Below are 23626 nucleotides of genomic sequence, written 5' to 3'. Positions count from 1 at the left end.
ATGTTACAAATAAAAAATTTAATTCAAATTCATGCTTGTAGGATTTGAACCCATAACATTCGGGGCAAAACCAAATACCTTATCATCTAAGCTAATTTATCTTTTGATTATATTTATGTAAATTTAATATGAGCAAATTACACTTTTGGTCCTATGACTATAGGGGGCATGTTAATTTCGATCCGTGACTTTTAAAATTGACAATTTAATCCTTTAACTATGTTTTTTTAGTAGAGCAAAATCACCGGTGAAAATTAACCGAATTTTTTATCTTCTTCGCGTAGCGTGACATATTTAACACTTTTTCCTATTTTAAATTTTCTATTTTAAATTTTAAAAAATCTATAAACTCTATTTGATAAAGAGTAAATACCAAAAATGGTCCCTCGACTATAGCTAAATTCACAAATTGGTCCTCAACTTTCAATTTCAACCAATTAAATCCTTAACTTTGTAATTTTGACACAATTTGATCCTCCATCTATTTGATAAAACATGGGGAACCTGACTTTTTAACTTTTTCCTTTTTTTTTTTATTATCTTTATTAATTTACAAAAAATGCCATCATACATTCTTCATTAATCAAAATTATACTCCGTAATATCTTAGTTTATCATTTCATATTTTTACATTTATCAACTAATTCAAAAATTAATTTTACCAAACACTTTAATTTTAATTAGTTAGTTTATTAGTTACTAGTTTTTCAATTTTCAGCTAACTTTTCAACTAGAGGTGTCAAAACAAAGTCGAGGCATACAGCTACACTAATAAAAGCATAACTCAGAATTAGTAAAATACTATGACTGAATTAATCAAAGTTGAACCCAAAAACCACACAAAACGATTATCTAAAACTGTTATCAATAATAACTCACTGCACTTCTGCATCCATCTCTTTCTAAAGCAACTAATGCCCAAAGGTGGTGAACATAAGGAATCACAAGAGAATGAGAGGTCTCATCCAATAACAGGATCAGATACCATGGTAGTTCATGTTGCATACAATGCGACTCAAAAAGGGGAAATAAGTACTCATTAAACAATTAACATAAAGTATTAAAGACAACTGCCTGATACGAATTGAATCCACTACTTCTCCTTGGTGTAGTGTCGAACAGCAAAGGCCAAGCCCAAGATCAATAGAGGTACAAGGAACTGCAAAATCTTGATCACAAAATCTGGGGCCTTGTCGGCATTGTATGGGGTCTGTTGTGGTGGAATATAAGTGCGTTTTAATGGGACTGTAGACATGTCAATCTCTCCAATGTAATATTGATCCATCATTTCTCTAGCAGTATCGCTATGCCCAACATCCTCAAAATCATTTGTTCCATCCTTCCCTAAAAATATAATATCACACAAATTCAGAAGCCACTCTTGGTGATTATCATCTTTCCCAAAAAACATGAGTTTTAGCATTACCTGTAGCTGAAAGCAGGACTTCATCACCTCCAGGATGATCATCCATAAATGGAGTTACATCATAAACCTAATACACCATTTGAGAGTTCAATTGTAAGGAACTGTTCTCTAAGCTAATAGATGTTCAATAAAGTTTACCCAGCTTCATTCTATCTTCATAAAATAGGAAGATTCAGAGCAAACCATATACTTAAGATTCGTTAGAAGTAGTGTAATAAGCATTTTATGTAATCATAAAATTTGAATGAAGTGAGTCACATGACTCACATCCTATTAAATGGGCATGTCAGCAACAATACTCCATGGTAGCTAGTGTTGGTTAATGAAGTAACATGTCTATAAGATGGCTATAACTGACACGTAGAAACAGAAGAAAGAAACCATATTATAGATCAAAAAGAAAATCAATTCCAATGTGGCATTTATAGAGTACTAACAAAAATTGATTAAGACTGTTTTTTATAAATAATTTTGTTTTTTTGACATATCTTATGCATATACGCACCAGGTAGAACGAGTTAAAGGTTACAGTAATAAGATACTCTGTATAAGGGATGAAGAGGTGGGTCAAAACTAACTTGGATTCAAGTTACCAACAACATAACCTAGCAGACTGATTGACGGTGGATTTAGCAGTTCAGTGCTCAATAGAATTCAATGAGGACATAATGTCACATACCGTCCAATTAGGTTGGGAGTTAAACTTGAGTTCATCCTAAAAATTCCCCCCTTGACAAACTCTAGGTCTGAAAAAGGGATAATTAGAAATACAAAGTTCAAAGTATAAGCTGCCTAACCTTGTTAGAGCCTTAGAGGAGTCTAAAAGAGTTTATAGTGAATATTTATGAGCTCATAAGTAATTATCAGGGCATTGAAGCCTATATACGAATTCATTAGTTACTTATTAATTAAATTATATTATGATATTCATTACCTTTTCATTAAAAGATCATCACATATCTAAACACAAGTTATTGAGGTTTGTAATATCTAATGGGATAATATCCCACTTGATCAGAGCCAAATCAAACCAGCCATTGGAGAATCACTAATCTCGAACAAAGTAATCATTGGAGCATTATTCCACCCTAAATTTCCGTCATACCACCGATTATTCCACCATAGATCCCCATTATTCCATTATTTCCACCGTGAATATTGAATAAGCTCATTACTCTCCTTGAATAGCCATTACACCAAATTATTTCACCATGAAAGCCATAAAGTCCTTCTCATTCTTCCACTATAAAAGACTCCACCATCAAGGATGAAGGAACACTAAATCATCACTTTCGGGCTTAACTAAAATCACTCCATAATCTCTACTAAATTATTATTAGCCCGAAATCTTCAATTTATGCAATCTACTTTGTAATTTTCACTTGTGTCTTGTTTATTATATGCAATTTAATTTATACTTTTCTACCATATATGTGAAGCTATAAACACAAGCTGGTTGAATTAGTTCGATCAATATCAATTAGCAAAAAAAATTAGTAAAGCTCCAAAAACAGCAACAAAATAAAGTAATAACTAAATAAAAGGATCGATTTCCCTACAAGGTGAATTTCAGAGATGTGCTGAACCTCAATGAGCTCAGAAGGATTGTAATACCATAAATTCATCTTGTCAGGTTCGAATAGTTTCCGCTAATTCGCGAAATTTTCGATAATTTAAAACAACATCGCACCGTAACGATTACGAAAATTTCAAAAATAAACTCCAAAATAAAATTTAATGATGAAATAACTCACAAATTAATCTGATAAGGAAAATTAGATGGAAAGAACGAAGATCTAACCTTTCCATCGATTATAATCCAACAATCCTTGGTCTTGTTGTGCTTCGCGACTTCCTCAAAGCTATGCACTTTCTGATCTGAACCCATCTTCTTGCTGCAATCTGCGTTAGAGAGAGAAAGTTCTCTGGATTCACTCACTAAAACTCAGAGTTGTGGATTCTCTTAAACTCAGAGTCGAGGACTCGAGATACGGTCCTTTACGTTTGTTGAAGAGCACAGACGTGAAGTTGGACTTCTCGAAGTTTCTACCCACACGTGGTCAATAATACTGAGTTGTACAATAATTAATCTTATACACCTAGGGGAGTTTGTTTCACAAATGTGAGAGATTACGCTAGGGTTATCTACTTTATTTATTTACTAGTTTTTTAGGCGCATTGCGCGATTGAGATAATGTCCAATGTTTTTTTTAATAAGTACTTTAAAATATATCAAGGCAGGATTATATTAGAATTGTTCATGCATAAATAATTGAAACCAAATACGGGACATAAAGGGAGAGCAAATAAAAATTAGGGCATAAAATTTTAAATATATACTAATAGTGAAGAACTAATTGTTGATTGTCAAACAAGGACATTGCGAGGTAGTTTTCCACTTCAATTTGTTGTGTAATTTGAATACTCTTTTTGTAAATAAATCCCCCAAGTAGTTAATATGATTGGCTTAATTATATTTTTTAATTTTTTTTATTTTTTAAAACAATTATTATTATTATTATTATTATTATTATTATTATTATTATTATTATTATTAAATATATGTATACCCTTAGGTCATTTTACATGTTAATCTAAAAAGATAATTTTTTCAAATATCTTTTTACCAACCGTTTATATAATTCGCTGGTCAAATCAACTAATATAATCCGCTAACGCTAACCGCTAACTACTGATTGTCAAACAAGGACATTACGAGATAGTTCTCACTTCAATTTGTTGTGTGATTTGAATACTCTCTTTGTCAACAAATTCCTCAAGTAGCTAATATGATTGGCTTTATTAATTATATTTTTCTTAATTTTTCCATGGTATTAATAAAATACTTGGTAAATAAATATATAACATTATTTTGTATTATAACTTTGATATTTAATTAAAAAAATAGTGCACAAAAAAGATAATAGACAATGTAGTAAATATAATCAATTGATGAATTTGAATGTAAAGAATTTTTACATTGGCGAAAAATAAAGACAATATAATATAATAAAATTATTTCTCTTAATTAATTTATTGATAATGAATATATATATTTTTTAATAAAGACATTGTAGGGACAATGTAGCGAATATAATCAATTGATGAATTTGAATGTAAAGAACTTTTATATTGGAGAAAAATAAAGACAATATAACTAATGAAATTATTTCTCTTATTTAATTTATTGATAATGAATAATTTTTTTGAATAAAAACATTGTAGATACATAATTCTAAATTAAAGATCGAAATGCATATGTATTATATTTTGTTGTAACTACTAAATTATTATTATTTAATTTAATAAAACTAAAATAGAGTACTAAATATGCCAACTTTGATTGGGATGGAGTTCGAACTTCAAACTTAATACCTTTCTTATTGAAATCAATGAATAAGTTAACGGTGAACTAATATAAATTAACGGAAAAGTTAACAGATAATCATATTCATTAAGGATAAATTAGTAAATCTTAAGAAAAAATTAAAATCTGATCAATCTGAGCCATTCATTTGATTAAAAAACTTGACCGTCATTTTTTTACCCATTATAGGTCTAACTCTCTTGGCCTCTTATTAGTATAGTAGATAGTAGATAGTAGATAGTAGATATGTATATAATTTATAAATATGTGTATAATTATGCATAAATAAATAAATAAATGTATATCAATGTTTAAATATTAATAAATAAATAAATATAGGGATAAAGTACAAATAAGCCACTGAACTATTTGGAAAACAGCAATTAAGCCATCGTACTCAAATAACCCTCAAATAAGCCATTGAACCCGAGAAAAAAGAGCAGATAAGCCATTGAACCCTGAAAAAAAGAACAATTAACATTTTTTACAGGTTAACTCCAGGTTTTTGTTGATTGGATTGCCAAATGTTTATTTTATTTACGTTTATTATTATTATTATTTTTATTAATATTATCCACTTGGATAGTATTATATTTTAAAGTAATTATAATCAAAATAGTTTTGTCTTTTCGAGATTTGATTTATTTATTATTATTATTTTTTCACTGGATCTTTTGTTTAAAAAATAATAATAAATAAATAAATTAGATCTAGACAAAACAAAACTATTTTGATTATAATTACTTTAAAATATATTACTATGTAGGTGGATTATATTATTATAATAATAAAAAAAAACGTAAATAAAATAAACATTTCGCAATCCAATCAACAAAAACCTGGAGTTAACCTGTTAAAAATGATAATTGCTCTTTTTTTTCGGGTTCAATGGCTTATTTGGGGGTTATTTGAGTTCGATGGCTTAATTGCTTTTTCCCAAATAGTACAGTGGCTTATTTGTACTTTATCCCATAAATATACACATATATGTATGTATATTTGATTATATGAATATATATTTATTTTAAAAAAATGATGGTTTTAGTCCATAAATTATTACCATATACATATTTTTTCTTTATTTGTAAAGTGACAGTTTTAATCCATTACAAACAAATTCTATTAAAACTAACATTGCATTTCAAATTCTCAAACTATTGAATGACATATTAGTCATTTCATAGATTTTTCTCAAATTCCTTTAACTAAATCTTTATATATACCTCTGTTTGACAGAGCTTATTTAGGAGCTTATAGTTTATTTTAAGCTACTAATAAGTTATAAGCTCTGTTTGGTAATGTTTCCAAAATAAGCTTATTTTGGAACGCTACGTTAGGTAGCGTTTCAAAATAAGCTCATAGCTTCCTAACTTTTTTTTTTCTATCTTTATCTTTATTGTTTTAATGAAATGACATAATTTACTCTTCCCAATTAAAACCATTTTCTCTTCTCCTTTATCCACAACTTTCACCGCAAATATTATTATTATTATTATTATTATTATTATTATTATTATTATTATTATTATTATTATTATTATTAGATGAGATTTGCAACAATATTGCTACTTCATTATGAGATGCTAGATCATGATTATGCTAATAGTTTTATTTTAAAATGCTAATTTTTTTAAAGACAAAATGTTAAATTTTAATATGTAAACAAACTAATTAATTTAAATTTTATGAAGATGTCTTTTTGTCTTTTTACATTTATCAGCTTATCAAAAAACTAATTTTACCAAACACTTTCAATCATAACAGCTTTTCAGTTTTCAGCTTCGAGCTTATAGCTTTTCAGCTTTCAGTTCCTTTTCAGCTTTCAGCTCATAGCTTATAGCTTTTCAGCTAGGTTTGCCAAACAGAGCTTCATTTGTAGTGAAGATTGTTAGTTTTCTAAGATTTATAAGCATGCATCTACTTTTGAATGCCTCAAATAATAGTTATGGATGCTCAAATAACAGTCATTGATTTGTGATTATAATATGTATATTCATATCAATTTTTTATATTAACATTTTTTTATGTGATCTAATAAATAAACTATTTCATAACTTTTTTTAATATATGTCAATGATCTAATATGCTTATTTTTTGTGATGTCTTGTTGCAAATGGAAAATTAAAATTGCAATATTGGTAGAACCATTGCTCTCTCTCTCTCTCTCTCTCTCTTTTTTTTTTTTTTTTTTTTTTTTTTTAAGAAAATAGAAATGACAGTTGAATTGAAAGTGCTCATATATTGAATACTCACTCTAATTTATTGACATGAAAACAATAATGTACATTAATTCGTAATATTTATTTCAACTAGTAATATTTAGTAAACTTAGAATCCAAAACACTTTTGAATTTTTAGCTACACTCCAATGGAAAAAAATGTGTCGGTCAAACTCAACGATTAATTAATTTTCTAATAAAAATGATATAAATAAAAAATGACTAAAGTGTCCCTCAACAATTTGAAAATTTAAAATGCATTATTAATATTAACATAATTTGTTAGTGGTGGACAAAAAATTGCCACTTTAAACATAATTAAATGAGAAAAATTTGTATATGGTAATAATTCATGGACGGAGTCTACAATATGAGTATAATTAATGGACTAAAATCACCATTTTCTCTTTATATTTTATATACGAGTTAATTTCATTTTTGGTCATAGATTTATAGGTGTTAATCCACTTTTAGTCCTTTTTTAGAACATCCATCTTTGGTCCTAGTATTATTGTGGCATGACCATTTTTTGTCCTCTGTCAACAAAATCGTTGAAATATCATTAAATAAAAGACAATTTTGATCATTTTTATACAACGTGGGCTAACTCGCTATATTTTTATTTTTATTTTTTTGAAAAAAAATTATAATTGAAGACGTAAATGCCCTTGTATTTTACAAAATTTAAACAATTTTGTTGATGGAGGACCAAAAATGGTCATGCCACAATAATACTAGGACCAAAGAAGGATGATTTGAAAAAAAATGACTAGAAGTGGAATACCAACTATAAATCTAGGACCAAAAATGGAATTAACTCTTTTATATACAATGGCGAATCCAATTTTTTTTTTGAATGAGGACGAAAGATTAAAACAAAAGAGATTGTTTGAAAAATGAAAATGAAACAATTAAAATGTTTATATATGTTGTTGTTGTTGTTGTTGCTGCTGCTGTTGTTGTTGTTGTTGTTGTTGTTGTAGTATAAGGATTAGTTAACAATAACATAGTTGAAATATTTCAAGATAATCTTAGATTAACTGAAAAAATTGAGGTAATCACATTACCTTGAAATATTACTGTCACATTAGCTGTGAGGTAATACAACATTACTATGTAGGGGTGACCACAGTTGGATTACAGTTCTGAACCGCCAATTCCAAATTTCGAAATATTACAAACTGAAACTAGAAGTATCGATTTGAACTGCTGGTTCAAACCACTTTTTTTTTTCTATGTTTAAAAATACTCCAAATTCAAAAATTAATCTTTCATCCTAAATTTTTAAAATGGTTATATCAAATATTTAAAATTTAAAGTTAAACTAAAAAAATATAAATAATTTTGGACTACTTTACAGCCTTTCATATATATGTAAAAAGAGTTAATTCCAGGAATATCCTTCAACTATTAGCTTTTACCAATATGAGTATTTTCACTCGTGCGATGCACGGAATGAATTTGTTGTTATTAATATATTAAAAACATTTGAATCAATATATAATTATTTAAATTAGAACATCAAATATTATATAGTGCAATTAAAGATATGGTTTGGATCGTTTATGTATTTTGATGTTATCATTGTCTGTGGCTCACCTTTGTTTTTTTTTTTTTTTTTTTTTTTTTTTTTTTTTAAATTTAAATTTTATTTTGTATATGATTTATTTTTGATTATTATTATATTATTAATTATTAATATTATTATTATTATTGTAATTCTATTTTATTATTACATATTATAATAATAATAATAATAATAATAATAATAATAATAATAATAATAATAATAATAATAATAATAATAATACATTTTTTAGACAATTTTCTGCCGTGCAGCCAACCATTAAAATGAAAAATAGTTTCTGAAAAAAAAAACCTAAAATAAGAAGTTATTCAGCTAAGGCTTCTTAAATAAGAGTCTTTGTTAAATAAGAAGATTTTGGCTTCTCAATACTTGCCCACGTTGATGGGCAAACAATTATGTTTCGAAGAGGAGTATTACTCCTCTTATATAGAGGAGCTCAAGAGCTCATCTTTCCAAACATTTTCGATGTGGGATCATGATCCAAATGATCCAACATCATTTACAAAGGGGAGCCCGTGGCTCCCCTTTGTATTTTTTCTTTTTAATTTTAATTTTATTTTGTATATAGTTTTGTTTTGATTATTATTATATTATTAATATTATTATTATTATTATTATTATTATTATTATTATTATTGTAATTTTATTTTATTATTACATAATAATAATAATAATATAAATTTTCTTTTAGACAATTTTCTGCTATGCAGTCGAACATTAAAAAGAAAAAATGTTTTCTGAAACAAATAAATAAATAAGAAGCCATTAAGTTAAAGACTTCTTAAATAAGAGTCTTTTAAATAAGAGTCTTTTAACTTCTTAATACTTGCAAACATTGCCAAGAAGAGCATTGCTCAACATTGAACGACAAGTAATTATGTTGGGAAGAAGAGCATTGCTCCTCTTATATAGAGGAGCTCAAGCTCTTTGTCTTTTAAAAAAAAAAATATTTTGTATATAGTTTTGTTTTTATTATAATTATTGTTTTTGTAATTTTATTTTATTATTACAATATTACATATTACATTATTATATAATAATAATAATAATAACAATAACAATAACAATAATAATATAAATTTTGTTTTAAACAATTTTCGATCTGTTGTGCATCCAAACATTAAAAAGAAAAATATTTTCGAAAAAAAACTAAAATATATAAAAAGCCATTAAGCTCAGACTTTTTAAATAAAAACATTTTGACTTCTCAATACTTGCCCACATTGATGGGCAAGCAATTATGTTATAATGCTCCTCTTATATAGAGGAGTTCAAGAGTTCATCTTTCCAAACATTTTCGATGTGGGATCAAAATGATCTCACATCATTTACGAAAGGGAGCCCGTGGTTCCCCTTTTTTTGTTTGTTTTTTTGTTTTTTTTTTTAATTTTAATTTTATTTTGTATATAGTTTTGTTTTGATTATATTATTATTATTATTATTATTATTGTAATTTTATTTTATTATTACATTATTACATAATAATAATAATAATAATAATAATAATAATAATAATAATAATAATAATAATAATAATAATAATAATATAAATTTTCTTTTAAACAATTTTCTGCTGTATAGCCAAACATTAAAAAGAAATTAAAAATATTTTCAGAAAAATAACTCACTTTTCAGAAATCATTTTCCTACTTTCCAAACGAACTTTAATATCTATACAATTAATTTGTTAAATGCCATAATAATTATATATAATGGTTATATATAATGGCCTTGTTTAATTATTGACAAATTCGCCAAAATTTTAACAAATTCGTCATTTTAACATTTTGTCTTTAATCAAAACACGAAAAATATTATTTAACAACTTAACAATTTACCCTAAACTGCTAAAAACTAAAACAACACACACACACACACACACACACACACATATATATATATATATATATATATATATATATATATATATATATATATATATATATTAGGTTAATCTTTCCTAAACCTCCTTAATAATAAATAATAAATAAATTTCAAAAGAAAAAAAATTAAAATAAGTGGTCAAAAAGCTAGGCTTCTTAAATAAGAACCTTTTACCTTCTCAATACTTACCCACATTGATGGGCAAGCAATTGATGGGCAAACAATTATGTTTGTAAGAGGAGCAATGCACCTCTTATTTAGAGGACCTAAAGAGCCCATCTTTTCAAATATTTTCGATGTAGGATCAAAATGATCCCACATCATTTACAAAGGGGAGCTCTTTGTCTTCTTCTTCTTATTATTTTTTAATTTTAATTTTATTTTGTATGTAGTTTTATTATTATTATTATTATTATTATTATTATTATTATTGTAATTTTATTTTATTATTACATTATTACATAGGTTTTTATTATACTTGAACAACACACACACACACACACACACATACACACACACACACACACACACACACACACATATATATATATATATATATATATAGATTAATTATTACGTTTTATTCTGTGTTATAATTTTTACATTAATAATAATAATATTATTATTAACACTTAATTACTTTTAGATATTATTATTACCACTTATATTATTATATTATTATTATTTTCCTGTCAAGTTATGTTATTAGTATATAAGAACGGGTTGAACCCCTCATTTGTAACAAAAAAAAATATATATAATGACCGTGAGACACAATAATAATATAACCATAATTAAATATTTTTGTATTCTATATTTTTTTAGGATTTCTATTACTATCATTAATTATTTCATAGTTTACTATAATTAAATAATTCGACCATTACAATGAGTTTGGGTGAAAAAATGCAAGAAGGAGGATTTTACTTTTAATTATATATAGATATAGAATAGATATAGATTGTCCTATTGTATTACGAATAGGAATTTTAATGTAAAATTATAGTAGGAATATAAAAGTATGAAACAATATATTCTATTAGGAATTCTACACTATTTTATAATATTAAAATAGGAATTTTAATGTAGAATTATAGTACGAATAGGAAAGTATAAAACAATATATTTTATTAGAAAATGAGATTTTTTAGGAATTTGACGGGAAATTAAAAGTTTAGGATTTTGTTTTTATATATAGTTTATATAGTATAGATTTGTCATCGACTTTTAATTTAATTAAAATTAGTCCATTGACTGTTGATTTTAATCCAAGTTTGATCCTTTTGTTAAATTTCAATTAGTTGGTGTTAAATCTGAGAACAAGAATGTAAAATCAAATCTTTTACCCATTTCTTCTCCATCATATCGTCATAGCTGCATGCGTCTGTGCCTTCCAAATCTTAAAGTGAATTTCAGGATCCTCACTACATGCCAATAAATAAACAAGTAAATACTAAATAGTAATACTATATATGAATGCAGTATACAGTAGCAAAACTCTCTTTCCAACATACCTTAAACTCAAGCTAAGTATGATCTTGTGTTTCGAAAAGTATGATCCTAAGAAGAAGTACAATCCATCATATGACTACTCAAACAACTTTAGAGAAAAAGACTGAAATATGAACATTAGCCTTCTTATTTCTCAAAATATGACGGTGCTTTGTGGTGGACAATTTTGTGAAAAAAACGTTTGGGACATGTCCCACACATTTAATTATTATTTTTTTTAACTCTTCCTCAGACGCAAGTCTTATTCGCGGCAGAAGTATTTATACGTCAACGGCATTTACGAAATGCGGCTGACGTATTCTTCCAGTACAATTGAAAACGCATGTAAGAGATGCGTTTGGCGTATTATACGTCAAACGCATCTAGTAAATGCGTTTTAGTTACCGTTTCCTCGCCGGCGGGGTAAACGCGTGTGGAAGATGCGTTTCATCTGAGGACATACGTCTTGTAGCAACCCAATCACCATTAGAGGGCATACGTCTTCACCATCCACGACTATCCCTCCGTGAGTCCATGATATCTGGGGTAGTTAAAGCCTCCCGACCGATCCACCAGTCAACGGGATCGGATCATGATCGGAGCTCCCTAGTCACAGCGTCGTGGTCTAACTTCCCCGAGCATAGAGCATCATACCAAGTTCCACACAGCCTTGAGAGTTATACCCGAGGCTGAGAGCAGATTTCCAAAAACTTTCAAGCTATCTAGGAAGTTCACGGATTTCATTCCTAAATTGCAGTTGTATTAGTTATAACCAGATGTATAAACTTTCAATATGTAAGGTGCATAAACTTTAATGGAGCCTTCCGTCGACCGTTCAGTTCTCTATGGATGCACGAGCATAGCGAGGACTGGAGCAGTTAGACGGAGTTGATGGAATGCATGGCTGAATGTGTCACAACCGAGCACCAAGGCAATTCTCGACCATAGATGACGTGATCTCAGTTCCCGACCAAGTTGTTTTAGCTTCTCAATAATTCCCGAGTGGCGTCACGATCGTCAACGACTAATCTTCACCTCTTGTTATTTTCCTCGACCTCCCCGGATCATCGCCACAGCCATGCATTCGATCAACTCCGTCTAATGGTGATTGGGTTGCTACAAGATGTATGCCCTCAGATGAAACGCATCTTCCACATGCGTTTACCCCCGCCGGTCTCCGGCGAGGAAATGGTAACTAAAACGCATGTACGAGATGCGTTTGACGTATAATACACCAAACGCATCTCTGGAAGAATACGTCAGCCGCATTTCGTAAATGTCGTTGACGTATAAATACTTCTGCCGCGAATAAGACTTGCGTCTGAGGAAGAGTTAAAAAAAATAATAATTAAATGTGTGGGACATGTCCCAAACGTTTTTTTCACAAAATTGTCCCCCACAAAGCACCGTCATATTTTGGGAAATAAAAAGACTAATGTTCATATTTCAGTCTTTTTCCCACAACTTTATGCATGCATCAAGACCCAATTGCTCACAGTATTCTTTCGCAACTAATTATAAGTTCAAAGTGGTTAGAAATTGTTTTGGGCCTATGGCGAGGAGAAGAAATGGAGAAGAAAAGGGTAAAAGATTTGATTTTACATTCTTGTCTTCATATTTAACCCCCAACGTAACTAACTGAGATTGAATTAATAGAAGGATCAAAATTGGAACAAAATCAATAGTCATGGACTAATTTTAATTAAATTAAAAGTCGAAGACAAATATTGGTAAAAGTCAATAGTTGAAGGACCATTCTTAAAATTAACTCTATGTAAAAATTAGCTTGTTGTTGAGGTGGACAAATTGAGTTCATAAATTTAATACATTGAGTTCATCATTGGGAAGAACTAAATTTTTTACATTATTACCTTTAAATTTAATGTTTATTAAAATGATATTTAACTAGAGGACCAAATTTAGAAAAAATCAATAGTCAAAGGACCACTTATAGTTAAATTGAAAATCAATGACGAAAATTGACAAAGATCAATAGTCAAGGAACCATTTATGGTTCAATCGAAAGTCAAAAAAAAAAAAATTCATAAATAACAATAGTCAATGAACCATTCCTGAAATTAACTCTTTTACAGCACGTTTGGTTCATGGAATGAATTTTGAGGGAATACGAATACTATTCCATAGGGAATGGAATATGTAAAGAATAAAATAGAAATTGTATTTTATTAGTTGGTTCGATGAAGGAATAGACTTTAGGAATGTTATTCCAGTGTTTGGTTGATTTAAGGAATAGAAATTTAATATATATGTATAAAAGACATATATAACTACCCTTATACAAAATATATTATAATAATAATAATAATAATAATAATAATAATAATAATAATATTATTATTATTATTATTATTATTATTATTATTATTATTATTATTATTATTATTATTATTATTATTATTATTATTACATATAAGAGTTATAAATAATATTATTCAATTCAATGTCAATAACAACCACATGCATCCAATGGCCTCCTGGGAGAATTGATAAGCCTTGCGACGAAGCCTTCCCAGATGACTTCGAACGGTCTGTATAATCGCGTCTACAAAATCAGGTGGTCGATTCCCCATAACCTTGGTTGAGCCTTTGCATGGGCGATGGGAGGCCATTGATGGTGTTGGGGAAGTGTCGAGACCGGTACTCGCTGATCAGATTGTCGATCGGAGAGTCCTGGAGTTTTTGGACTCTGTTGCGCAGTTGACGGAGTCCTGACGAACAGAGGGTAGCGACAATGATAGGGACGATGGCGACAACCCGTGAGAGTCGTCTTTGGAAACGAAGGGGAGGGTGGTGTGGGCCTGGGTGTGGTTGCGGTAGATGATTGGCCTCCTCCGGAAGGTCAAAAGAGATGTAAAGACAGCGGCAAAGAGAAAAAGGGTAAAATAAGAAATAAAATATAAAATCTATTTCTGAGAACTCAGGAATAGGTTAATACCAGGGGGCCTAGTAATAGCTATTCCCCTGTAGGGGAATAGGCCATTCCCAGGAACAATGTCCCTGAGAATAAAAATTTTTACTAAACAAAGAAATATGCATTTTACTGGGGATGTTATGTCATTCCAGACCTATTTCGTGAATCAAATGTGCTATTAGTGATTACATAGATAAACGAATAATTAAATAAATTAAGAAATTACCTACGTACGTAATGTGGTATTGTGGTCCCATAATTCATTATGCACTTTGTTTGTTGAGTGGTATATTCCTGGGCCATGCCAAGCCAAATAGAGATGAGAAGAGAATAAAAGGCAAAATATTTGATTAAGAAATTTATAGTATGCAGAAGATGACTAGAAACAAAAGCTGTTAGATCTCCAAAAAAAAAAAAAAAAAGAAACAAAAGCTGTTAGCTAGAGGTCGCATTTGAAATCCAATAATAAATAATTTCAATTTTTTGTAAACGTTGCGTGTGTTCAGCTTACTTAATAAGATTATTGATTCTTAATTTGGCCCAAATTAGAGCCATTAATTACATCTATATATTTCTGTGTTTCTTGGAACTTAGTTACACATACATTTATTAATTTTCAAGTGATAAAAATATTATTAATGGAAGAAGAATCCTTCTCCCAAAAGGTTGAATCTTCAACCCAATGGCCCCCACATCCCGGCCTGATAGAGCATTTGAGAGGATGTAAATTACACTGACTCAATGATTCAGCAGATAGGGCCAAATGTTGGTGCGCACAAGGGATCTGCTCACTTTGGACATAATCCCCACACTGTTGCCATCGAGATTCGAACATTGGTCTCTTCTCTCAACTACTGTCTAGTGAACCATTGAGCTAAGCCGGTGCGGAAATGGAAGAAGAATCCTGCTAGAGCTGAATGTGTTAAAAAAAACAGCTATTAGCCATCACATTAAAAATTTTTACAGAACCCTGCTTAAAAATACGCATGTTCATGACAGCAGATTAGCAAGCAAAGCAAAGGGAGGAAAGAGAGTTTATTTCTGAGTGGTTTATTTTCTGGTGCAGAAACAAAACAGAATACAATGCTTATATGGATAGAATGTTCTAGTAACTGCTCTCAACAGATTAGCTGGCATTTATTTTTCCTCTACTTTTGTTACCCCCATAAGCTGGAGCGTAGATATCAGCAAGCCCAAGCTTAGAATGAAATAACCGGAAAGCAGATACTTGCAGTGGTTTGGTGAAGCCATCAGCAAGTTGATTGGCAGTGGGAACATACATGAGTTTGAGTAAACTTTTCTGAACCTTTTCCCTAACGAGATGACAGTCAATCTCAATATGTTTAGTCCTCTTGTGGAAAACATGGTTCTTAGATATAGCAATTGCTGATTTGCTATCACAAAACAAAGTGATAAGCTTAGAAGAGGTAACCTGCAAATCTGACAGTAGGTATTGTAGCCACTGCAATTCACAGCAAGAGCCCTATATTCTGCTTCGGAACTTGACCTTGCAACTGTGGGTTGCTTCTTGGATCTCCAAGAAATAAGCGAATTTCCCAAAAAAACACAAAAACCAGACACTGACTTTCTAGTATCTGGACAAGCTGCCCAGTCTGCATCAGCAAAAGCTTGAACATGGAGAGCGGATGTGGCTGGAAAGAAAAGTCCTTTTCCCGGGGATGACTTGAGAAACCTAAGCACTCTGTGAGCTGCAACAAGGTGTTGCTCAGTAGGTTTATCAATAAACTGGCTCAACTGTTGGACGACAAAAGCAATGTCTGGCCTAGTAGCAGTGAGATAAAGCAATCTCCCTACCAATCTTCTGTAGGAGCTAACATCTGATAAGGGAGAACTGTCATTATGAGTTAACTTCAAATCGGGAACCATAGGACTAGGAGCAGGTTTACAATCTAAGAAACCTGTTTCATCTAGGATGCCAAGTATATATTTCCTTTGACAAAGATGCAATCCCTTTGAGGACCGAGCTAACTCAATACCAAGGAAATACTTAAGGATACCAAGGTCCTTAATTTTGAAAGTAGTATCCAAAAACTTCTTCAAAGCATCAATTAGGTCCATGCTGTTACTTGCCAAAATTATATCATCTACATATATCAAGAAGGCAATAAATGGACCATCTTCTGATTTGGTGAATAATGATGGATCAGCAGCTGCTTGATTAAGACGATTAGACAACAAGGCAGTTGTGAGTTTAGCATGCCACTGCCTACTTGCTTGTTTGAGACCATAAAGTGATCTCACGAGCTTGCAAACTTGATTGGATTTACTCGGTTCAAAACCGGATGGCAGAACCATGTACACCTCTTCTTCCAAATCCCGATGAAGGAAGGCATTATTTATGTAAATTTGATGAAGATGCCACCCTTGGACAACTGAAATAGCTAGCAATGTCCTAATGGTTGTCATTCTAGCAACAGGAGAAAATGTATCAAGATAGTCAATTCCAAATTGTTGTGTATACCCTTTTGCCATGAGTCTTGCTTTATATCTTTCTATGCTGCCATCAGGTTTGTACTTAATTTGATACACCCATTTACAACCAGTGGGAACCTTCCCGGGTGACAACTCAGCTAGAACCCAAGTGTGATTAGACTCTAGTGCTTGAATTTCAACCTGCATAGCTTCTCTCCAACAACGTTCTTTAAAAGCCTGATTATAGGTCCTAGGCTCAGAAGTAGAAGAAATAGCCACAGAAAATGCCTTATGTGTTGAGGATAAGCTTTGATAATAAAGAACATTATTTAAAGAATGAGGGGAAGTTCTTATAACTGTGCCAACATCACATTGATAATCATGCAGCTTGGTTGGTAATTGTCTGTGTCGGGAAGACCTTCTGAGACCTTGATTTTGATCAACTTGAGATCCAGGGGAAATAGATGTGATAACAGGATCTGTTTTTGCCTCAACAACTTCAATGTGATTATTAGGAAATGGGAAATCATCTGCAGTATCTACAAGAGGTAAAACTGTCTACAAGAGGTAAAACTGGTCCTGGTGGATTAGTAGTATGCTCTGTCGAAAAAAGGGAAGACAAACTCATAAAACTTTACATCCCTGGAAATGAAAACTTGACCAGTATTGATGTCAAATAATCTGTAGCCTTTGACTCCTGTGGACATTCCAATAAAAACACACGTCCTAGCTCTAGAGGCCATTTTATTTCTGTTATGAGCTGATGTGGATACAAAGCACAAACATCCAAAAACTTTCAAATTAGCATACTCAGGTGTAGTACCATGCAGTAACTGAAAAAGATTATTATTGCCAATGAGAGGAGATGGAACTCTGTTGATAAGATAGACACTGTGTTTTACACATTCTTCCCAAAATTTCATAGGCAAGTGAGCATGTAATTTTACTGCCCTAGCCACATTTAGAATGTGTTGGTGTTTCCTCTCAACCAAACCATTTTGTTGAGGTGTATCAACACATGACTTTTGATGTAGAATTCCTTTACAGCTGTAAAAATCTGGCATATGAAACTCTGGACTATTATCACTTCTAATGGGTTTAATACAAACATTGAATTGTGTTTGGACATAAGCACAGAAATCTTGTAGGAGCTTCCTGGCATGTGATTTATGAGACATTAGATGCAACCATGTGTATCTACTATAATCATCAACTATTGTAAGAAAATAATAATCCCCGCTTAAAGATGCAGTAGAAAAGGGGCCCCAAATATCAGTGTGAACAATTTCAAAACAACATGATGAAGATGTAGTACTTATGGGAAATGAATTCCTATTTTGCTTAGCATAATGACAAGTATCACAAACAAAACTTTTATTGCCAGGCAAATCAATGCTAATGCAGTCAATATGCTGCAACTTATTCACAGGAAGATGTCCTAATCTATAATGCCACAATTGAGAATATGCAAAATTGCATGTAGAAGAAAACATATTATTTTCCAAACCAGGAACACCAGTCTTTAGCAAAGGTGGACTTTGTGGACTTTGAATATAGTAAAGGCCATTTGACTCCTTAGCTATGCCAATCATTTTGCATCCATTCTTCTCCTGGATAAAACAAGAATCATCTAGAACAATTAAGCAACAACTTGAATCTTTTGTTAGCTTACTTGCTGAGATAAGATTGATGCCAAAATATGAAACATGCAAGACATCCTTAAGCAGAATAGAGGCAGAAAGTTTTATGTCACCAATGTGGTCAACAACCAAATACTTCCATTTGGCAATTTAACAGTAGCATCATTAACTGGCCTGTAAGAATCATAATAATTGAGACTACTAACAATATGATCGGTGGCTCCGGGTGTCAATTATCCAAGTGAAAGACAAAGAATTATTCACAACTCCATTAATAGAAACAACAGAAACAAACTTGCCTTCATCTGTAATATTCTGCAGAGGTAAAAACTTTGATTGTAAGCCAGATTGTGTGGAGAGGTTGCTAGGAGTGTAAGCCGTGACAGTAGCTGCAGTGGAACTTTCTTGGTCAGATATTGAACCATTGGATTGAGTGGCATTTACCATGGTTTGACTTTGAAGATAAGTCATCAAATTCTTCAACTGATCAGTGGTGATGCCAAATTTATTAACCTCTCCCTGATAAGAATTTTTAGAACTTTGGCCTTGATTTTGTCCTGAAACCTATTGAAACTGCTTGCCTCTTGCCTTATAACCTGGTGGATAACCATGTTTCTCATAGCATCTATCAATAGTGTGTCCAGATTTTCCACAGTATGTACTTTGAGACTTTCTATTACTTTTGTGAGCATATAACCATTAATGTGCAATCCAACTATCAGCTTAGGCTTTTAGTTGAGATGGAACACATACTTCAATTTGGTATCAGAGCCAGACTAACGGTCATGAGTTCGAATCTCATCGCTCGCTACCCATAAGCGACTACGGTTCGCTTTTAGTTGAGATGGAGCACTTATCAACCTGCTTAGACAACAATTTCCTCTCCTGCTTGATAATCATTCCATAGGAAGGCAGTGACTCAATTAAGAGAATATGTGATTTGATACCTGAGTAGCCTTTTAGGAATCTCAATACTGATATCATCATTCAAGCCTTTTAGGAATCTCAATACTTTGTCATTCTTATGAAATTGCAGCATCTTAGCTAATGCTCCACATGAACACTTAGGACTACACATACACAACGGTAAAGGCCCGATTTTCTGCATTTCATCCCAAAGGATTTTGAGTTGCGTGTAGTATTGAGTAACAGTTTGTGAACCTTGCTTTATAGTACTGATCTCATCCTGCAAATCCGAAAGTCTAAAGGCATCTTCTTCTGAGAATCGATCCTTCAATTCATTCCACATCTCAGGAGCAGATTTAATCCACAAAATACTTTGAGCAATGGCGGGCGAAACCGATCGAACTATCCACCAACAAATCATATTATTACACCTTTGCCAAGCCTTATATAGTGGATCAAACTCATTAGGAATAGAAACTTTGCCTTCAACGAACTTCAACTTGTTTTTGGAACTCAGAGCTATTTCCATAGCTCTGGACCATGTGTGGTAATTTGATTCAGTGAGTGGTGGATTGACGAGGACGAGACTAGGATTTTCATTGCTATGAAGATAAAAAAGACTGCTCGGATCCTCAATCGGTGCTACTCCTGCTATGTTTGAAGTTCCGGCGGAGGTTCTGGCTGTTTTTGAAGTTCTAGCTGAAGTTCTGACTACCGTGACGACAGCGGCGTAGCTTGGTGGTCTACGGTCTTCTGATACCATCTTACAAAATACGCATGTTCATGACAGCAGATTATCAAGCAGAGCAAAGGGAGGAAAGAGAGAGTTTATTTCTGAGTGGTTTATTTTTTGGTGCAGAAACAAAACAGAATACAATGCTTATATGAATAGAATGTTCTAGTAATTGCTCTCAACAGATTAGCTGGCATTTATTTTTCCTCTACTTCTGTTAAACTTACCAACACATGAATAAGCTTTTAGCTTGCATGTAGATAATTAGTGTACTTTTCTAAAATTATGTTCAACCATTAATAATTAATTTACACGTTAATAATGATATACTTCACATATAATAATAATTATTTTATAGTTACATGTTCTTTATATATTAAATATTATATATATATATATATATATATATATATATATATATATATATATATATATATATATAGGGAAGGGATCATGTGCATTTGTGGCTTCCCGTGTGGTTGTGTGGTTGATTAAGGTGTGTGAGGTTTGCACTCAATGTGCGTGAGTATTGTGCTTAATGTGTCTGAGATTTGTACTTAATGTGCGTGTGTGTAATGTTAATGTGCATGAATTTTATACTTAAGGTGTGTGAGTTTTGTGCCTAAGGTGCATGAGTTGTGTGCTTAATGTGCATGAGTGTGTTCTTCATCCACTGCTGTGAAGAATTATGCGCATCCACATATCTCACGTTTCATGACCTAATGAAGATTGATGACTATGTCAACCATCAAATTTAATTCCAAAGTAATTTAATATTTAATATAGCAATGCTTCACCAGAACCAACCTTATCTTTAGAGCCCTTTTCCCTACTACGAAGCTCAAGTTATTCAGGTGTCTCTGTTTGTTCAATGACAAAAGCACATTAATATTACATACTCACGCACATTAAGTACAAATCTCAAACACATTAAACACAAGACTCAAGTACATTAAGTACAAAACTCACGCACATTAACATTACACACTCACGCACATTAAGTACAAAGCTTAGGCACATTAACCACAAGACTCACGCACATTAAGTACAAAGCTCACGCACATTAATCAACCGCACGGGAAGCACCCAACCGCACTGGAACCATTCACTATACATACATACATACATACATACATACATACATACATACATACATACATACATACATACATACATACATATATATATATATATATATATATATATATATATATATAGAGAGAGAGAGAGAGAGAGAGAGAGAGAGAGAGAGAAAATTTCAATTTTGGTCATATGACTATAGAGGCTTTGTTAATTTCAGCATCTGACTTTTAAAAGTGTCAATTTAGTACCTTGACTATGTAATTTTTATCAAATTTTGTCACTCCGGTCAAATTGCCAGCCAAATTTCGCCGAAAAATTTTAATAATTAAAATAATAGGGATATTTTAGTCTTTTGGATCTCTTTTCTTTTTCCCTGCAAATCCGCCGGAGAAAGTCGCCTGTTGAGGAATTCAACAGAAAATCGATTCAACAAAATCAATCAAACCCTCCCCTGCCGTTGGGAGTTGATTTAACAAAAGTCCTTAAGCTTTCAATGGAGAAAGATGGTTCTCTCTGGGTATGAAAGCTTTACCCTAATACAATTTGAATTTGAATTTTCAGATTCTATGCAACAGAGTTAATACTGACATTGGAGTATCTTCACGGATTAGGAATTGTGTACAGAGATTTGAAACCAGAAAATGTGATGATTCAGGAGAATGGTCATATAATGCTGATCGATTTCGATCTCTCCACAAAACTATCTCCAAAATCTTCTGAAACTCCTCTAATTATTGTTGTTAAGTCACCTCCGAAATCTGATCTGAGCCGCCACGGGTAGAGAAGACACGGAAGAAGCTTCCTTCCTGGTACATGCTATGCAGGTCAGGAATCTCGCCGGAGAAGGACTCAGTACATCCGTATGAACTTGGCTTAAGCTCGGCGACTTCCTCGTCAAGATTCGACTCCATCGAGAAGTCGAATTCCTTCGTCGGGACCGAAGAGTACGTGGCGCCGGAGGTCATACTTGGGAACGGCCACGTCGCCGGAAAAATGGGGAAGAAGGAAGATATGTGAAAGGACTAAAATATCCACATTATTTTAACTGTTAAAATTTTTGGGTGAAATTTGGCCCGTAATTTGACCGGAGTGATCAAAATTGATAAAAATTGCATAGTCAAAGTACTAAATTGACACTTTTGAAAGTCAAGTGTTAAAATTAACAAAGCTCATATAGTCATATGACCAAAATTGAAATTTTCTCTCTCTCTATATATATATATATATATAAAAACATAATAAGTGTGAATGAAAGTTATACCCTTGATTTATGTCCGTTTTTTCCGTTAAGGTTTTTTTTTTTTTTTTTTTTTTTTTTTTTTTTGTACATTAGGCTATATAGGTTGTACATTAAAATATTTTTGACAAACATACCCCTACCGTTATAATTTCCGTTATCTTTTCCACTATTGTTACCATGCATATGCATCCACCATATATTTTCTTATCTTCTTCATTAATAATAATATATACACATTAATTATTTGAGTTATATGTTAACTATTACATAAATATAAATATCAAATTTATAAAAATGATTTACATTATCATTATTACTATTTAGAATAATTTAAATATCTAAAATTTAAATAAATTTAAAATTTTAATGTAATGTATTAATATTGGGCACCTATTTTTTGCGCATCGTGCATAAAAAATACTAGTGTATATATATATATATATATATATATATATATATATATATATATATATATATATATATATATATATAGACACACACACACACTAGTATTTGTCCCGTGCGATGCACGGAAAATATGTTATAAAAATATACCCTATATGAGGTTTATTCATATATAAAATTTTTATTATTTAATAATTATTATGTATGAATTCCTATAATAAAATTATGAACATAAATATATTTACAATTAAAATAATATTTATGGTGGGTGATTACTAT

The 23626-nt window shown here is 31.2% G+C and overlaps 1 protein-coding gene across 1 annotated transcript; it reads right to left on the bottom strand.

Annotated features, from left to right (window-relative positions):
* Window positions 1-854: 854 nt before the first annotated feature.
* LOC109183456 (cytochrome b5-like) lies at window positions 855-21868 on the bottom strand. The gene is made up of 5 exons (XM_019333550.1): window positions 21864-21868; window positions 17326-17329; window positions 3228-3344; window positions 1427-1493; window positions 855-1344 (listed from the first exon to the last, which is right to left on the bottom strand). Exons 3-5 carry the CDS (start codon window positions 3312-3314, stop codon window positions 1094-1096), a joined length of 405 nt encoding a protein of 134 aa, XP_019189095.1. The 5' UTR covers window positions 3315-3344; window positions 17326-17329; window positions 21864-21868; the 3' UTR covers window positions 855-1093.
* Window positions 21869-23626: the final 1758 nt, after the last annotated feature.

This window comes from Ipomoea nil, unplaced genomic scaffold, assembly GCF_001879475.1.
Source record: "Ipomoea nil cultivar Tokyo-kokei standard unplaced genomic scaffold, Asagao_1.1 scaffold1127, whole genome shotgun sequence".
NCBI classification, from domain to species: Eukaryota; Viridiplantae; Streptophyta; class Magnoliopsida; order Solanales; family Convolvulaceae; genus Ipomoea; species Ipomoea nil.
Note: the sequence above shows the minus strand (reverse complement) of the source record. Positions and strands in the feature narration are given on the sequence as shown.